At 41.0% G+C, this 20,500-nt stretch overlaps 1 protein-coding gene across 2 annotated transcripts in view; it reads right to left on the bottom strand.

Moving 5' to 3' along the window:
- PHEX (phosphate regulating endopeptidase homolog X-linked) overlaps positions 1 to 20,500 on the bottom strand; it is a 197,236-nt gene that overhangs the window by 136,578 nt on the left and 40,158 nt on the right. For both annotated transcript variants that reach the window (XM_043897176.1, XM_043897175.1), the window contains exons 6-10: positions 20,241 to 20,467; positions 10,292 to 10,360; positions 7,666 to 7,782; positions 4,572 to 4,655; positions 3,219 to 3,364 (exon numbers count right to left, since the gene is read on the bottom strand). In XM_043897176.1, the coding sequence (XP_043753111.1) occupies positions 3,219 to 3,364; positions 4,572 to 4,655; positions 7,666 to 7,782; positions 10,292 to 10,360; positions 20,241 to 20,467 (643 nt within the window). The remainder of the gene's footprint in view (positions 1 to 3,218; positions 3,365 to 4,571; positions 4,656 to 7,665; positions 7,783 to 10,291; positions 10,361 to 20,240; positions 20,468 to 20,500) is intronic.

Below are 20,500 nucleotides of genomic sequence, written 5' to 3' on the forward strand. Positions count from 1 at the left end.
CCATAAAACTGCCTATGCAATCCTCTGCTCTCTTTCCCCATCCATCAGCTGAATGGAGAAGATTCCAAAGAGCCAGATGAAGGCAGAACCACAAGATGGAAGAAGTCTGAGTTCCCAAGTCCCTACTTGGAGGAAAGCTGCCTGACAGGGACAGCCAAGCCGGACATTCCAGGAGCGCAGGGTACAATCGTCATGTTACAAACCAATAAGTGCAGAGGTGCTTATTACAGTGACTGGTATGTCCTGACTAATAAAGTAACTATGGGGACCCAGGGGCACATTTCCTTGAGCACTCTTGTGCTACAACCCAAGGAGAGGATCAAAGATGATTAGCAATCTAAAAAACTTACTGTGGGGATTTCCCTGGTGGTGAAGTGGATAAGAATCTGCCTGCCAATGCAGGGGACAAGGGGACATGGGTTCAATCTCTGGTCTGGGAAAATCCCACATGCTGTGGAACAACTAAGCCCATGTGCCACAACTACTGAAGCCTGTGCACTCTAGAGCCAGTTCTCCACAACAAGAGAAGACACCACAATGAGATCACATAATACAATGAAGGGTAGCCCCTGCTTGCTGCAAATAAACCCCATCCAAAACAATGAAGGACCTAACACAGTCAAAAATAAATAAATAATAGATAAATAAAGTACTTTAAAAATAAATAAAAGTGGTCTTTAAAAAAACTTACTGTGCTATGCAAATAAAGTGTTATCAAAATTCTCAAGAAGCATACAGTGTTTTGAAATCTCATAAACATACACACAATACAAGTTGTTTTTGATGAATCGGTTGCTAAAGAGTAAAAGATGTGACAGAGATTTGGAAGTTTCAAAATATCTGCAGATCATCTTATGTTATGGACATAATGTCTGCAGTTAATTTTTCTATTTACATTTCTTCCACTGTGGTTCACTATGCTTACATCTAAGCTATCATTTTGATAAGAACCAGATTAAAATCTCCCTTCAGTCATGGTCTTTCTTGGCTCCTTTTGTCATGTCAGATCCTGCATTTCTAAAGCGTAATCACCACCAGAGAGATTATCTAATACAGTACACCAAGGCCCAATCTATTATTCCCTGGTTGTCAATTAGGCTTTTGTGGAAATAAAATTAGTAAATTTTCAAAAATTACCTACTAATTTACAACTGAAGATAACACAAGACACTGGAAGAAACCAACTCACTAAGTTCTGGAGAATGTATACATAGCATGGAAACTCCATCTTTCAACAGAAATTACCACCACAGTTAAAAAAGTGTTGAGTAACTCAATGGCATAGGAGTACAAAATCATTTGGGTCATATTTTACAAAATTTCAGAGCTAGGAAGCACACATGAAAAAGTTTCTAAAGCAGTGAATCTCCCCAAAAAACTAATCATAAGATTCCTAGGGTGCTTGTTAAAATACAGATTTATAGGCCTTGCTCCAGATCTATAGAAGAGGACTGCTGGAATCTGTATTTTTACCGGAGGCCCAAGGTGATGCTGTTGGCATTACCGATCCACAGATTACACTTGGGATATCAAGGTTTCACCCCACACAGAATCTGAAATGAATTTATTATTTCTACTCTCCCTTTTCTGTATGCTTACTTTTCTGTATGCTTTCTTCAATGAACAACACATTGTTTTTATTATAAGAAAATAGTACCTCAAAGAGAAGAGCTCTTCAAAAGTGTCTAAATGTTTTCATAGGTAGGGATGGATGATAAATTTTATTCCCAGGACTTCTCCAGGTGCCTCTTTTTTTTTTTTCACATAATTCCTGGCAACATAACCTTGTCTAAGTCCAAATAAGTAAGTGTGATTTGGGGGACTTCCCTGGTGGTCCAATGGCTAAGACGCCATGCTCTGAATGTTGGGGGTCTGGGTTTGATCTCTGGTCAGGAAACTAGATCCCACATGCTGCAACTAACACAGTCAAACTGACACAGTCAAACAAATATTTTTTAAAAGAAAATATGATTTTAATCATGGTCCAGCAATTAACCTATTAAACTGTGATTGTGAACTATTTGACCTTCCTGTGCTTCATTTTCTGTAGTCAAATCTGAATGGCTTCATGAGGATTCAAAATTCTCTTTCCTGATCTAAAATATGACACAAATGAAACTATCTATGAAATAAAAATAGAATCACGGACATAGAGAACAGCCTAATGGTTGTCAAGGGGGAAGGGGTTGGGGGAGAGATGGAGTCGGAGGCTGCAGTGAGCAGATGTAAGCTTTTATATATGGAATGGAGAAACAACAAGGTCCTATGTACAGCACAGAGAACTATAGTCCATATCCTATGATGAACAACAATGAAAAAGAATATTAAAAAATGTACATATAGATAGAACGGAATCACTTTGGTGTACAGCTGCAATTAACACAACAATGTAAATCAACTATACGTCAATTAAAAAATTATCTTTCCTGGACATTTTTAGAATTTCCTTGCTTTGTAGTGCCAAAGGAACAAAGCAACAAATTCCAAAATATTGTTTAAAAAAAGAAAAACCCGACAGTCCCTGACATTCTTTCACCAGTCTAATTTTTCTACAGCTTTCTGAGTGGTCTTAAGTCTTTTCAGTATTGGTACTTTGGTTTATTGACACAAAGTGACTTATTGGCTTAAGAGAAGAAGGAAGGAAAAAACAGCCAAAGATCAAGAATGAACTAGGAGAAAACAAAGATGTTCATATAGAAGTCTCAAAAAATAACATCACTATATAACTAGTTTCCAAAACTAATAAACAATTTAGGTTATCAGAGGGAATATGGAGAAAGATAGGAAATCAGGGGCAAAAACACTGCATATTTGTTGTCATCGTAGTAAATAAACTACACCAGATGATGGTCTCGGCTCGTTTGTCACAAAGGACACCACACGTTTCCCCAAGACTTTTTTTTTTTTTAATGTCAAAACTCAGTATATTTTATATTTTTTCCATCTTTTGCTACAGTGGTGGTTCTAGGATTTTAATATATCAAGTCATTAGCTATAAAACAACTCCTGATATTTACTTGTTGAAAGTTACAGTTTTGAGGAGAAAGGATGAAATCCAATTTTACTTATATTGAATTTGATAAGATTTAAAGATGTTCCCAAGACTTTTTTGATGTAACTTTCTCTAAAAAACAGTTTTCAAAGGACACGAGGGGGATGATCTTATAATTTCAAAGGAAAAATAAAAGTCACAGTAAAATGCACAAGAAAGCTCTTACTTCTTCCTCTCAGAGCCTAATATCCTAAACAAATCCTTAAAGTATTGAGGGACACGGACCACCACGTTCTCTGAGGGGCCAATGTCTTTCAGTTCAGGGTAGAGTCTGACATCGATGACCTTCTTGATGTAGCTCAGCCAGTCAAACTGAGGAGAGAAAGAAAAAAAAACACAGTGAGAGAAACTTTGCTGGGGAACAATCAAGGAGAGAGGCAACCAGAGTCAGTAGAATGTAATCCATGGCTTGTGATCTCAGACCAATAAATATGCAACTGCTCAAATCTAGAAGATAAATGCCTGATCACTGCCACCCAGACCAGACTTGCTGACTGAATCATAAATGGAACATGTGTTCTGTGCCACCTCTGTATGGACCACACATGTGCACACATACTCACCCAGCAGCACATGCACTCACGTCCCTAGCCCTTCCTGCACTCTCATCCTCCCCTCTCCTCCTCCCACCTTCGCTCCTGCTCTCTCTCTCTCCATCCCTCTTGCAGTAGCACTCACCTCCCTTCTCCCTGCACTTGGCCCCATTCCGTGCTCATTCACTCTCCTGTCCCCATAGACACAGATGCCCCATGACATTTCTGGTTCTCCCTCTGGCACAGCCTTTCTTACACAGAGGGAAACAAACAACAACACAGAGTAACACGTGTCTCCCCTTCGTAGCATCACTGTCTTGGCATCTTGAACTGGCTACCTGGAAAGGCCTTTCCAGGTTTTTCCTTTTCCTTGCTCCCCTGCCTGCCTCCACTAGTGAAATGGAAAGCCAGTCACTCACTTGCCCAGCCTACCCTGTAAGAAGGGAGTCCCGCATGCCCCAGTTTTACTCAGTAAGAAATAAAGGGATGACACATGGAAAGGCTTTGGTTTTTCCTGGTAGAAGGGTTAAACATGGCCCATACTGGGGCTTGCCCCTTCTTCCTGCTCTGAGGACAGATGTGACATACGCAGCTACGGCAGCCACCTTACAACCCTGAGTCATCAAATATGCAGTCAAAAAGCCAACACGCTAAAAAGAGTGGAGTGGAAAGAAAGAACTTGGATCTTTGACAATGTTGGGCAACAGCTAAACCAACACCAACAGCAACCTATGTCTAGACTTTTGTCTATAAAAGGAAATAGGCTTTAAGTTTTTAGGCCACTCTTGGAAAAGTTTTCTGTTCCACAGAGCAGACAGAATCCCAATGCATAGACAAGGGATATTTTATGTGATGACTGACAGAGATGGCGATGAGCAAGAAGATCAATGGTAGCTTTTATGAGGCAAAATTTCACACACAGGTGAGATAGAATTGCTTGTCAAATGACCAGTTGAGATACAATTTCCTGGATTGCTTTCACTAACCTGGGGAATCATAGCACTCAGCTGGGAGATGTTCATTTTGTTGTACATGGCCTCACTGGTTCGGTTTTCATGCGGAATCATTATCTGGTGGAAAGAGACTTTGGTTATTTTTTTCAAACAAACCATTTCTAACTGCATAACTACTTCCTACATGTGCCAAAACATCTGTATAGTATCATAAACTTTTTCAAGATTCTGGTGTGGTGCCGAACCTGGGAGAGAGGAGGGGAAAAAATCACTTTAGGCAGGATTAAGAAAATAAAAAGAAACTTTCCTTTCCTGTTCAGTGTGAAACATTGGACTTGGTACAAAAATAACTACTCGAATCCCTCCCTAACTTTTCATGTGGATGGACGAAATCTACTACTGGCTTGGGGTAGATGGCCACGCTAAGATTGGGTGATTTGAGACAAACATCCAGTCCACCTGTAGTATCCAGGTAAGAACCTCTCCAGTTCATAAACTACAGACCACCCCTTCATTCCCAGGGGAACGCTCTCACTAAGAGCATTAGACTATCTGAACAGCACTGCCACCAGTGATCGTTCTGTCAACAGTTCCATCCCTCACTTCCCTTCTCCCCTCTGGTTTCTCTGGCCTGGAGATTTCCCTGGCCCCACTGCTAGGCATATGGGATCAGTTACCACCCAGACATATTTCCACACCTGCTTCCCCAGCCCTGACCCTTCACACTCCTTCCATTCCCAGCACTTGTGCTCCTAGTAATTTTGGCAACATCAAATCGAAGGTTCTAGGCTCTGCCATATTTAATCTGAGAGGAGCAGCAATGATCATCTTCCTCAAGGGCCATCTTAATCACTTCTGCAGACAGGCAGTAGCTCCTCATACTGCTCAACACATCATGATTTTGCCTTAAGGCCCTCCATCATCTGATTCCCCTGCATTAAACTTGTCACCTTCCAACTCACACAGGACTCTCCTACCCTTGCACTCCTGTCCACCATCACTACCCTCATGGTTTGGGCCATAAGTCAAGACTTTGCTTGTGATCCATTTTCTGTTGCAAGTCTTTCCAATTAAACTCCACTTGGCTCCAATCCCAAGGGCCATGCCATCAACAAGACCTCCCCTTAGGCATACATCTCTCTAGTTGTGATTAGCTGAATGCACACTTCTATGGCTGTGTTTACAAGGACTTCTGGGGGGGTTTGTGAAGTTGTCCTATCTCCCCAGCTTTAGATGTCTGCCTGGGATGATGTACACTAGTTCTGAAGGTCCCTAGTGACCTGGGATGTAAGATACAGAGACAAGTATTATCAGTTGGCAAAAAAACCCAAGCGCCATGGATTTGTCAAGCTAAAATCACAGAAGGCTGAGTGGCAGACATCTGCCTCCTCTTCTCTTCAGTGCCCTCAGCTTCTCCCTCCTCACTATCCATGGGAGAGACTTCCTGTAGCTCACAGGCAACCTCCTGCCTCCATTTCAATCACTGCTTCAGAGAATGTCCACACTCTTCCTCGCTCTACTCAGACTCATGGGCCCAGGTTGGAGCCCTTTGGCCTTAAAGCTGTTTTCAGCTCTCTGCCAGCTCCTTCCTCCACCCCACGGATTTGTCACTTCATTTAGCCTCTTGACCATTCCCAGTCTTGCCTCGGCCCAGCTGTTTTGAGTTCCCTTTTTGGTTCAGATCCCTGGCTCAGGGCAAGGCCTTTCCCGCTGTATCGGAGCTTCAGTCCAAATGAGGTTTCTGGGTCTCCGATTTGCCTGGGAAGAGAATCCAGATGGCCTCTAGACACGGCGGAGAGGCCCAGTCTTTGACTCCAGAACATCTGCAGCAGTCTTTGCTATCTTCAAAGGTGACACAGAGGAAGGAACTGTATGTGCTGCAACTAGGGGGTCTGGAGAAAGACACACATGTACACCACGCCAGCCAAGAGGCTGACTCCTCCAGACCCTATCCATCAGCCTGCTCCCACCTTGCCACCCCACCACACCTCGCCAAACACAAAACCAAACAGCGCTTGGACTCCTAAGCACTTCAAGATTTTTATCAACTTCTATTATAAAAGACTACCAACAAATACAGGGATTCCCTGGTAGCTCAGACAGTAAAGCGTCTGCCTACAATGCGGGAGACCTGGGTTCGATCCCTGGGTCGGGAAGATCCCCTGGAGAAGGAAATGGCAACCCACTCCAGTATTCTTGACTGGAAAATCCCATGGACTGAGGATCCTGGTAGGCTACAGCCCATGGGGTCACAAAGAGTAGGACACGACTGAGCGACTTCACTTCACTTCACTTCACTTCACTTCACCAACAAATACACAGTCTCTTCTTAATAAAAGTATTTTTTTTTCACTACAGTGTATCTCCCCAAGCAGATTTCATCATATCTGTTCCGTCCGGTCCTGAGGACGTATAAAGATTTTATACTTTGGTTCTTCTAGAAAAGTTAATTCTTTGAACAAAGCTAACCATGTAGGATTTCTCATTAGTCTCCCTCAAGTTTGTTCTTAGGTCTTTTTGTCTCCACCATGAGCCTGAAAGAATTTAAAAGGTGACTTACACAGAACACAGCATATGACACAATGACATTCATGAAAGTGGGGCAAGAAAAGAATGAAAACCAGGGTTGGGTATAAGAACTAATACATGCTTACCAGCTTGCCCTATACACTTTCTACATCAAATTATGTGGCTAGACTTCCCAAAGCCTCAGTCTTAGATGAGACTGATTCTGCATCGGAATGGTGTCAAGAGTAAACTAGATTAAAAATAACCTTCCACTTAAGCCAATTTCATACGGATTTATCAAATGCATATTATTTAGTTGAGGCCAAACAGGCATTTCCCTGGGAAAACAGAGAAAGCCTCTCCCTGCTGCTTTCTTTGTCCACCGCTGAGGAGCATGTGGATGCTGACTGGGCTTCAAGCAGAGGCGGAAGAAGAGCTCTTCTATCTGTTACGGTTTTTCTTTCTGCTACTTCCCAAAGCAGGATGCTATGAGTTCTATCTTGGACCCAAAGGACAATGCCACAGAATGATTTTTTATTTTTATATATATTCTCATGCAAGATATATCACCTTTAAAATAAGCAGAAGGAAAAGAAAAAGATTTTAGATCAAGACTTACCTCAGCTATCTTAATTTCCAACCTAAGCACCGACTTCATGTCATGCTCTGCTCGGGAGCTATTAGCTCCCAAAAGCACAGCGGTATCCACCATGAACTTGTAAAGGGCATCCCGATACTGTAAGAGATAAAGAAGCAAGGGACCATGACAAGAGTCTATTAGGGAAGTATGTTTGAGGAACACAGAGGAGCAGAAACAGCAGGTGGAAATAAATGCCCATCATTTTCACTCTGTACTCAAAGTATGGTATGAACATTATGCAATACCAACCACTCATCTACCATTTTGGGACAAAGAAGAATGACGGCTACTTGGGTACTGTTTCCATGACAGATAGAAATGTCCGGCCACCAAGAATCAAGAGAATTTGTTTTCTGGCAACTGGTAATATTAAGGATATATGAAACATCTACAAATGAGACCAGACTCCTCTTTCCAGGCAAGTGAGGCTTTAATATTAATAAAATAATGGGAAAGAACTGGTTGCTAAGAGCAGGAGGCATGATCCATGAAGACTAGTGGGAGCTGTGATTTATTTTCTTCCAGCTCAATTTACCCATCTCCACACTAAAAAGACCAGCAATTGAATGTTTTTTTTTTCCATTTTGCAGTGTTTTTACCACGTTCTTCTCACTAGCTCAGGGAGAAAGGAAAGGAAAGATGAGAAGAATGATGAAGAGAAACTGAGAAAATGCAGAAGTTCCTTGCTGCATGTTCAGGAACCCATTTTCAGACTATTCACACACTATTGGAGAGGAAGACCTTACTTTGTGGGAGTTGAGGAATCGTGTGTGTGTGTGTCAGGGGGTTGGGGTAGGTCCCTTCTCCTTTCAGGTACATTTTAAGAACTCAATACACCAGGTATTAAACTGTTTCATAGTTTTGCTATGGGAATAAGATTCCCTAATATACACCTTGATTCTGCAAAGCTATTCTTATAATGCTTATGACTCCAAGACCTTGGCATATAGCAGGCCCTTAATAAATATTTGTTGAATCAGTAAGCAAGCCTCACAGATAGTCATAATTAGAAATGTTTCACAATTTTCAGTTAAATTCCAAAAATATTTATTCGACCAACACATATGCAAGATGTCTTGCTAGGCCTTCTGTGCACACGGGGGAAGTACAGATGAAAAATTAAATAATGCTTAAGTCTAGTTCCCAGTGTGTGATCCTGTGAGGGAGATAAACACGTCATTACTAACTATAACACTAGCAACACCAAAATAAAGTCTTTAATAAAGCTGCTAAGTGCTTGGAAACTCAAGAACTAGAGAATTCTAGCCTCAAGAAATCAGGGAAAGAATTTTTTAAAGGGGACAGACTCAGGAGCAGGGGCATCCTTCTGAGAGGTGTGCGAGCTGCCTTTGTTGGGGGAAGAATAAAGATAGGTGAGACAGCAAAGGTGGTTTGGGACTAGGTTGTAAAGAGGCCTTGAACTCCCTCTAAGGAATACAGAGTCTAACTTGTGAGCAAAAGCACACTGGGAGATGTACTTTGAGAGCTTGCCAAGTGGTGCTAAGGAGCTAATGGAATGAAGGGGAGGAGGGAATAGTTAAAAGGAGACTCAACAAAGATCTGCCCTAGGGCAGTAGGGAGACAAAGGAGGCACCAGGGGGGAAGAGATATTTTGAAGGCAGAGTCTACAAGACTGACTGGTTACAGGGCGGGGACAACATTTCAAGCATGGCTGCATATCAGATGGTGACCCAAGTAGAAACAGAAGTGCCTCCAGACTGGTAAAAGTTCATTCTGTCCAATTTCAAGAAGGAAAACTTGCCAACCTTTTTTGATGAGTGTCCTCAGCCAGAAAGTCGCTGAGGTTCCTGCCCTTCAGAGCCTTCTAAATACAGGCTTTCCTATCAGCAAAGGAGCAGGGACTCCATGAGAGCCAGCACTTCCCCCATCAAAGTCCCTGCATTCTCAGGCCAGGCCAGAAACCCGAGCCTCCCTGGTCAAGGGTCCCCCAGGCCTGAGGCTCCCTTGGAAGTTCAACAAAGGTTCCAAAATGAATTCAAAGTGTCAGGAATAAGCCAGCTCTAATCCAATCTCCAGGAAATGACTAGGTTTCCAAGCCAAAGCAAGAAGTTTGAGCGGATTGATCCCATCTGGTTCTCATTAACCTTATGTTAACCTAGGGCACCAATTAAAAAAAAAACAGATTCCTAGGCCCCACTTCAAGTCTACTAAATCTGACTTTCCATGGCTGAGGCCCAAAAATCAACATAATAGAAGCTTCTGAGGTGATTCTTAAGCAATGCAATTTGGGACCCGCTGGTCAACTGGGTGTCCATTCCCACACTTCTGCAATATACTGAGAGCTGTCCATACTTCTGAGGGCTGGCTGCAAGACCACTCCTTGGGTACCACATTTGGTGTGCTGTCTTCCCCGCTCACCTATAAGGACACTGAGCACAGAGAGTGCTCAGCCTTCATTTCCAGACTTCCAGAAAACAGGGAGGGCCATTTATCTGCCCAAAGAAAAGGCCTTTGCTTCCTACATTGGGAATATGGTCGTCAAACACCCACACTGCTCCATTCGAGTAAAGAGTTAGGGATTTTAGAACAACTTATGAACCTCACAATGTCTGACAAGATGCAGAGTTGATTGAGGAAAACTTACAGACTTGGCTTCTGTGCTGTTATCAAGGTAGTCTTCCCTCACGGCTAGGGACAGCGCCGCTTGGTCCAGCTGTTGAAACAAAAAACAAAGCATTCTGCTGGCACTGAAAATTCTTCTGTACCATGTTAATGAGTCATGAAATCGGGATCCCTGCCATATTTTGAGCATGTGTCACCATTACTAAAACAATTCAAAGCAAACAGGTGCTGCAGCAATCAATGACAGTTATCAAGTATCAGAGACCTGCCCCTGATTCATGGTTTCTAACCTTTTGAGTTTCTAACAATACTAAATAGTGTCAAAGCTAGATGACTTTGAAATAGGATTATCTGATTCCCGCCTCCCCCCCATTTGATGGGTAGAGAAACAAAATCCAGAGAGGTGATTTTGCTTTGAGAAATCTTTGCAAACTTTAGAACCCTCTCTGGAAAATTTGAAATAGGTGATGAAAATACAAATAATAAGCAGACAACTAAATATGTATAATTATTATTAGAGAAAATTATAGCATAATTTCTTGAATTAAAACTTTCAGCACCTTAAAGGTAATCAAAGAGAAGATTATAATCTTTCCAAAAAAGTGTGCTAGAATAATCAGATATCCATTTGCCAAAAAAAATGAATCTCAAACCAGACATCACGACCTGCACAAAAATTAATATGATATGGATCTAGAACTACATATAAAACCTAACAATATAAAACTTCCAAAATCACTATGGATTGGTGACTGCACCCATGAAATTAAAAGAAGCTTGCTCCTTGGAAGGAAAGCTATGACAAACCTAGACAGCATCTTAAAAAGCAGAGACATTACTTTGCCAACAAAGGTCTGTGTAGTCAAAGCTATGGTTTCTCCAGTAGTCATGTATGGATGTGAGAGTTGGACCATAAAGAAGGCTGAGTGCCAAAGAACTGATGCTTCTAAATTGTGGTGCTGGAGAAGACTCTTGAGAGTCCCTTGGACTGCAAGGAGATCAAACCAGTCAATCCTAAAGGAAATCAACCCTGAATATTCACTGGAAGGACTGATGCTGAAGCTGAAGCTCCATTACCTTGGCCACCTGACACGAAGAGATGACTCATTGGAAAAGACCCTGATGCTGGGAAAGATGAAAGGCAAAAGGAGAAGGGGGGACAGAGGTTGAGATGTTTGGATGGCATCACCGACTCAATGGACATGAATTTGAGCACACTGGGAGATAGTCAAAGACAGGGAAGCCTGGAGTGCTGCAGTCCATGGGGTCGCAAAGAGTCACACATGACTTAGAGACTGAACAACAACAACAAATAAAACTTGCAGTAAAAAAACATACGGGAAAATCTTTGACCTGGGGTTACACAAAGAATTCTTAGATATGACACCAAAATCAGATTCATAAGATAAAAAGTAAATTGGACCTCATCATCATTAAACATTTTTGCTCTGTGAAAGACATTGTTAAGAGAATAAAAAGGATAAGCTACAGATAGGAAGAAAATATCTGAAAATCACATATATGACAAAGGACTTGCATCCAGAATATATAAAGAACCCTCATAACTCAATAAAAAAACAAACTGCCCAATTTAAAACTGGACAAAAGATCTGAACAGACATTTCACCCAAGAAAATATTCAAATGGAAAATAAATTTATGAAAGCATGCTTAAAATCACTAGTCATTAGAAAATGTATATGATACCCACAGTAAAATACCACTATACATCTACTAGGATGGCAAAAACAAAAAACAAAAACACTGATAATGTCAGGGACTTCTCTGGCAGTTCAGTGGTTAAGACATCTCACTTCCACTACAAGGGGTATAGGTTCAATTTCTGGTTGGGGAACTAAGTTCCCACATGACTCATGGCATGGCCAAAAAAAACAAAACACTGATAATGCCAAGTACTGGTGAGGATGTGGGAAAACTAGTTCACTCATACACTGTTGGTGGGAATGCAACAAGACAGAGTCACGTTGGAAATCAGTCTGATAGTTTCTTACAAAACTGAATGTACATATGACCCAGCAATATCATTTCCCAGCCACTTACCAAAGACAAATGAAAACTTATACTCACACAGAAACCCACATGTAACTTTATTCATTATTGCCAAAATTCTGAAACAACCCTAATGTCCTTCAACCGGCAAATGGATAAACTGTGATACTCACCCATAAAAAGGAATTAACTACTGATACATGCAACAATATGGGCATATTTTAATCACATCCCCCAAAAAGGCAAAACTACAGGGATGGAGAACAGGGGATAGGGAGAGTGGATGATTACAAAAGGGCAACACAAGGTAAATTTGGGGGAAGTGACGGGACGGACTATTGTCTGTCTTGATTATGGTGGTGATTCTGTGACTCCATGCATTTGTAAAAACTTACAGACTTGCGCTTCACAAAAAGTGAATTTAACTGTAAGTAAAATTTTAAATACATAAAAATTTTAAAGTTCTAGAACTTCCTCTAAATGTCTGGCTGTTCTTTCTTGAGTATAAGCAACCGTCCAAAGACTGAATAAAACTGAACCCGACATCAAATTTTCTACCTTAAATCTTATCCACACATTTAAAAAGTTAAGCTAATTGGGGGGAAAAGATGTTTTCATAACATCGACCTTGCCTGGGTGTATTGCTAAAAACCTCAAATTATTGTGTTCAATCTTCTTCTCTAATTGGCCCCAAACAACCAAGTCACAAGCCAGCCTGGCTTCATCATACTCCAATTCCCAATACACCACCCTTTCTTCCAAAAATTAAGTAAGCCAGGAACATGAAACACAATATTATGATTAAGATGATTTGGCTTTCAATTAGAGTTGAACCACTTGGAGAATTTTTTGAGCTTTAGTCTCAAAGGAAAGGAAACTGTGTAGACAATATCAAGAAAGCCAAAGCTTCCCTCTGATGAAATGAAGTTAAATATATTTATTGTAGAAGTTTAGACGATTCAAGTGAAGTTACTGGACCTGTTTTAAATCTTCAGATTGCTACAGTTCCGAGGGAACCTCTTAAATATATGAAACTGATTGAATAAGGTTAGTCAACTGAAATTAGAAACAAACGCTTGACGCAAAAGACTTTCTCAAGAGGCCAATATTAGGATACTATGTTATTTTAGGTTTTTTAATCTATGCATTTGTAACTGATCTTAATATTGCAAGTAGAAAACAAAATACATGTTTAGGAAATCTGATACCCTGAACTAAAATATAAATTTTTTTCTCTGACTGAAACAACACACAGGTGAGGAAACAAAACAGTAATACAAGAAGAAACATCTCACACATTATGGTGTAGTTATAGGACAAAAAACAAAAACTTCATCTCCAGGAAAGTCTGTCCTTATCCTTACAGATTTTACTAAGAGTCGCAGAAATGCAGGCCACTGGGTGATGGTCACTTCAAGTCACTGTTCTGGTAACACATACTGACACAACCTTGACCTTCCAAACACTCTTTCAAGACCACAGACATTCCAAAGTCTTTTATTGTCCTTTAAATCCTCATTCTTGCTATCTCCTTACACAAAATGAAGCCAAACACATGTAGCAAGATATGCTCTGAGGCATTAATCTGCCATCTCGTGTATTTTTGTTTTTCCTTTCTCCCATTTAAGCCTGTGGCAAATTCTGTGTCATTGTGCCACCAGGGAACTTAGAGCACCATCGTGTAGCTTTGAGCAGCCCCAGCTTGCCAAACCACATGTCCTCAGGATGGGAATATCCACTGGAAGAGTGTCTTTTTTCTTCACCCAAAGATACCACCTAAGAGTATGCCCATAGTGATGTGCCTTACCAAAGCAGTTTTTTTTTTCCCTTATCCCCATGGGTTTGTGGGATTAGCAAAGCCTAGAACATTGAGGAAAATAGCAATAGAATGTGATGGAAAAGGAAGTCTAAATGCATTGAGGGAGAAGGGTTTAGAGGTAAGAGAGAGTTCTCCAAGAGCAGAAAGAAGACCTTTGAGGCAGTCAAAGAAGTCAGAGTTTCTTGTGAGAAGAGGGACCAGTCAATGCCCCTAGAAAATGGCAGGATTTGAGAGGGAGTTGGGGGCCCAGGGCCCCAGCAGCAGAGAGGCACCCCTTCAGGTTCACCCAACCCCAAGGGCTGGGATGGCAGGTTTCTTTTCAGAAATAGATAACTGATGATCAGATGTCCAGTCCCCAGGACATGGGTCCCCAACCTCCAGGATCTAATGACTGATGTCTGAGGTAGAGCTAATGTAATCATAAAAGAAATAAAGTGACAATAAATGTAATGGACTTGAATCATCCCCCACTCCCGGTCCATGGAAAAACGGTCTTCCAAAAACCTGGTCCCTGGTGCCAAAAGGGTTGGGGATCGCTGCCCTAGGAGAAGGCTGAGAAATGAAGTAGCTGCCAAGTGAGGAAGGGTCTAGAGTGGCTCACTTTCCAACTAGAAGGTGGGGTGGGAGTTCAGCGACAGAGATGAGACTGACTAAAGAAAATGCCTGTTTCTTGTGCATCTGAACTCGAGATCTGAGATGTATGAAGAGAAACATTCCCCAAATGGTTCTGTTAAGCTGCCTGATCATGATTTAAGAGAAAGGTACCTTTTGTCACGTGCTACTGTGGACCAGTATCTATCCTGTGAATTGTCAGCAAGTTCATCCCATTTAAATCTCAGAGCAACAGTGAAAAGTAAATTCAAATCAACCTTTCATTACACCTGGGGAAAACGAGACTGTGAGAGGTGAAACAACCTGCACAAAGACATTCAGTGAGTGGGTCACAAAGCCAAGCCTCAATCTCTTTAAACACCAAAGCCTACTGTTTTTCCCACTATGGTAGTGGTTTTCAAATTATGTTCCACAAAACTTAAAAGGTGCTTCGTGGGCTCCAAATATTCAGTTAGACTTTTTTTTAGAGTTTTAACCACTTCTAACAAAAGCAACACTCACAAATTTTACAACACTGGCAGCCATCGATACACTAGTTTTTGTTATCAGGTTCACTGGGCTTTATGCAGATCTAAGAAGAAAGCTGTTCCTACCAATACCTAGATACATGCTTGAACTTCTAGAAGCTGCATCATGGTTAGAAAGACTGTAGCTCTAACCTGTTAATTCAGGTGTGGGAATAGCCCCTCATACAAAATGGTATGAACAGGGATATACCTAAAGTAAACACACACTGCACTCAAATGCCAGACCATGCTCAAACACATCAGTTTGGAAGAAGCTGTCACCCTGGCAGAGGAGAGCTGTAGTAAGCACATGAGTACCTCCTTCCATTTGGAAAGTGTTCTATTATTGACAATTCAGTGTCTCTAGGATCAGTTTAGTTGAATAATAAGTGTGCAAGGCAAGCTGTTAAAAATTGATTAATGTGATCCTCTATTACTCATGTTTCCCATAAGCTGGGATTCAAACTACAGGCTTGATTAGCCCCAAGTTCATTTTTTTCTTTTTCTTTTGGCATCATTGGTGATAGCTTATGCTTCCCACTTCATAGTATCAGAAGGCACACAAAATCTGGTTGTCCCACTTTTAGCAATGGCCTACCACTGATATCTGGGTTCATCTGATATCAGTCTGCTCTCTCCTGAATTTTCCCATCAACCATTCATCTAATAGTTTTAGCAGCCATTGATGACAGTTGCTTTGATGCTTTTACTCATTAGGGATTTTTTTTAAATGATAATCTTTAAGTTCTATTATTTCTCCTGCCTTTTAAAGCTGAGAAATCTGTATGCAGGTCAGGAAGAAACAGTTAGAACTGGACATGGAACAACAGACTGGTTCCAAATCGGGAAAGGAGTACGTCAAGGCTGTATACTGTCACCCTGCTTATTTAATTTATATGCAGAGTACATCATGAGAAACACTGGGCTGGATGAAGCACAAGCTGGAATCAAGATTGCTGGGAGAAATATCAATAACTTCAGATATGCAGATAACACCACCCTTATGGCAGAAAGCGAAGAAAAAGTAAAGAGCCTCTTGAAAGTGAAAGAGGAGAGTGAAAAAGTTGGCTTAAAGCTCAACATTCAGAAAACTAAGATCATGGCATCTGGTCCCATCACTTCATGGCAAACAGATGGGGAAGCAATGGAAACAGTGACAGACTTTATTTTCTTGGACTCCAAAATCACTGCAGATGGTGACTGCAGCCATGAAATTAAAAGACACTTGCTCCTTGGAATAAAAGTTATGACGAACCTGGATAGCATATTAAAAAGCAGAGACATTACTTTGCCAACAAAGGTCCGTCTAGTCAAGGCTATGGTTTTCCAGTAGTCATGTATGGATGTGAGAGTTCGACTATAAAGAAAGCTGAGTGCCAAAGAATTGACACTTTTGAACTGTGGTGTTGGAGAAGACTCTTGAGAGTCCCTTGGACAGCAAGGAATCCAATCAGTCCATCCTAAATGAAATCACTCCTGAATATTCATTGGAAGGACTGATGCTGAAGCTGAAACTCTAATATGAAACTCTAATACTTGGGCCAACTGATGTGGAGAACTGACTCATTTGAAAAGACCCTGATGCTGGGAAAGATTGAAGGCAGGAGGAGAAAGGGACCACAGAGGATGAGATGGCTGGATGGCATCACTGACTCAATGGACATGAGTTTGAGTAAACTCCGGGAGTTGGTGATGGACAGGGAGGCCTGGCGTGCTGCAGTCCATGGGGTCACAAAGAGTTGGACACGACTGAGCAACTGAACTGAAGTGAATCTTGAAGTTCTATTATTTCTCCTGCCTTTTAAAGCTGTGATTCTCCTATAAACAAGAATTTTCTCTCATTAGGTATCAGGTTACCCTGAAATCAGTCAAATTTAGTATGCTGTAGATTAAAATAGATATATCAACTAAATGTGCATGTGATTCTTATTTGGAACCTGAATCAAAGACCAACTGTTAACTTTTTTTAGAGGACAATCAGCAAAACTGAAAATTAACTTACTTCAAAACACCACTTAGGGTAATTAGTGATAAGTATGATCCTGTTTACTTTATTATTTGGGGTTTGCTTTTCTAGGCCTTTTCTGTGTTTCCTGTCTAGAGAAGTTCCTTTAGCGTTTGTTGAAGAACTGGTTTGGAAGTGCTGAATTCTCTCACCTTTTGTTTGCCTATGAAGCTTTTGATTTCTCCTTCAAATCTGAATGATATCCTTGCTGGATAGAGTAATCTTGGTTGTATGTAGGTTTTTCCCTCTCATCACTATAAGTATATCCTGCCATTCCCTTCTGGCCTGCAGATTTCTCTTGAAAGATCAGCTGTTAGCCTTATGGGGATCCTGTTGTGTGTTACTTGTTGCTTTTCCCTTGCTGCTTTGAAGACACAGACATTTTGGTCATAGTGGGGGAAGGACAGGGCAGGATGATATGAGAGAATAGCATTGAAACATATACATCACCATATGTAAAATAGATAGCTAGTGGGAGTTCAATGTATAACACAGGGAACCCAAAGCCAGTGCTCTATGACAACCTAGAGGGGTGGGATGAGGAGGGAGGTGAGGAGGTTCAAGAGGGAGAGGACATATGTATACTTAATATTGATTCATGTTGATATATGGCAAAAACCATCATGATATTGTAAAGTAATTATCCTCTAATTACCAACTAATAAAAATAAATGGAAAAAAAATAAAATATATTTTTAAAAAAACACCACTTAATGTATTTGCAAAGGATATCACAATATCCTGAAATTAAGAACAAAAGTTTGTTTTTTTTTTAGGCCACATGGCATGTGAGATCCTAGTTTCCTAGCCAGGTAAACAGGCAAACTCCCTACACTGGGAGCAGGGAGTCTTAACCACTGGACTGCCAGGGAAGTTACCAAGAATGACAGTCTTAAAACATGGTTTGTTGGTTTGTTTGTTTTAAGTGAGTAATCTGTCAACGTGGGACAGAGGTCAGTTGGGCCATCACCATCATCACAGAGCACTGAAGAGCATGTCTTATGCTGAGAGCATTAGAATATTCTCAGTGCCATGCTGTTGTTCCATCACCCAACACAAAAATAGAGCTGTCTCTGTAACTAACAATTTCCTCTTGAGGAGATGGGAATTCTTTCAATGACTAAAGATTTTTTATTGAGGTGGTCATTGTCTAAATCAGAGATGGACAAACTACAGCCTGCAGGCCAGCCCACCATACAGCCATCTCATTTATGTACATACTGTCTATGGCTGCTTTACCACATATAACAGCAGAGGTGAACAGTTAAGACAGAGATCATTATAGCCCACACAGCCTAAAATATTTCCTATCTGATCCTTTACAGAAAAACATTTGCCAGTCCCTTGGTATTAATAAAAAAATAAACTCCAGCATATAGATTTTTTTAAAGTTAACTTATATCAGGAGAGAATAATATATCCTAAAGTTTTTATATTTATATGATTTAATACACCAAATTGAACTATCACATGACCCAGCAATCCTACTCCTGGGCATATACCCAGAAAAAAACGGTAATTCAAAAAAATACATGCACCCCAGCATTCATTTCAGCACTATTTACAACAGCCAGGACATGGAAGCAACCTAAATGTCCATCAACAGAGGAATGGATCATGAAGTTATGGTACATATATCAATGGGATATTACTCAGCCATAAAACGGAAAGAAATTGTGCCATTTGCAGAGACGTGAATGGACCTAGAGACTGTTCTACAGAGTGAAGTCAGAAAAACAAATATCATATATTAATGCACATACATGAAATCTAGAAAAGTGGTATAATCTTACTTGTAAAGCAGAAATAGAGACACAGATGTAGAGAACAAACATAACAAGGAAAGGAGGGAGGGTGGGGTGAACTGGGAGATTGGGGTTGACATACATCCTCAATTATGTAAAAAGTAGGTAACCGATGAGAACCTTGGAGAGGGAAATGGCAACCTACTCCAGTGTTCTTGCCTGGAGAATTCCCATGGACAGAGGAGCCTGGCTTACAGTCCATGGGGCTGCAAAGAGTCGGACACAACTGAGCACGCGTGAACAAATGAAAATCTATTTACAGCACAGAGAACTCTACTCAGGGCTCTGCGCTGACCTAAATGGGAAGGAAATCTAGAAAACGGGGGATATACGTACACATCTGACGGACTCACTTTGCTGTATGGCAGAAACTGACACGGCAGTGTAAAACAGCTCTACTCCAATAAAAAGTATCAATATATCACTAATATTTCCTGATTTAACAAAAAACAGAATGGGGGAGAAAAATCGGTGGTTCAACAAAATTTTCATGACTAAAGGAATGTAGAAGTGAAAAAAAAAAAATGGAATCCAAAGACAAAACAATTTAAGAAGTGCTGTTTGCATTCTTGCCAAGTTCTCTGACTGATGAATCTTCTGCTGTTGGCAGTTTTCTGACGATTTCCTGACTTTCCAGTATGACTTTCCAGTGTCATACTCAACACCTCAGGGTATGTCCTTGTGGCCCATTCCTTTATGGAAGAGATTACTCTCCCAACAGAAAATGCAACCAAGCACTTAGAACAAGTTTTGCCTTATCCTCTGAAAGGAAGGACAAAAGATTCAACACTGAACTTGACAATGAAATTTTGGGCATGTACACAAGATCTTAGTGAAAGGAAAATAAGGAACCAGAGCATGTGTTCACTCCTTTGTCAGAGGAATGAGGGGAGGGGAAGAGCAGAGTTCAGAAAGTCTCAGCCCATCTCTCCCCACTGGAATTAAGGGGTCCCACACATGCTCAGGGTAGATATTTAATGGCCAGATCACAGATCACTTGAAACTCACTTACTGGCGTCTTGAAAAGCTGACATAACCAGTTTGTTCATGATTTACAATCTGTAAACCTGGCAAAGAATAGTCTAGATCTTAAGATTTCACAGAATTTTCAACTTGATCATTTCACTAAGGTGGTATGAGTCTTTATCCCTGGGAAGGCAACCCAAAAGGCTAACCTTGGACTGAACAAGCATGATGAACGAGTCCTCACTGTACCTTCAAGATGTGTTCGTTGGATATCTTGTCATCAGAGGACACATACAAACGGATGAACACAGAATTGCTGTACTGGCCACGAAACGTTGCAAGGGTCTGCAGAAGGCTGAACTTTCTCTCTGACCAAACCCCTTCGGGACCAATATTAGATTCGAGCACAGGCCAGCGGAAAGGTGAGTGCCGCAGGATATGTAATAATGGCTTGGCATCTGCTTTTTCTATCGCTTCTGAAAGGGAGTAAGTAGGAAAGGAGAGTTAGA

Source organism: Cervus elaphus, chromosome X (genome assembly GCF_910594005.1).
Source record: "Cervus elaphus chromosome X, mCerEla1.1, whole genome shotgun sequence".
Taxonomy (NCBI): domain Eukaryota; kingdom Metazoa; phylum Chordata; class Mammalia; order Artiodactyla; family Cervidae; genus Cervus; species Cervus elaphus.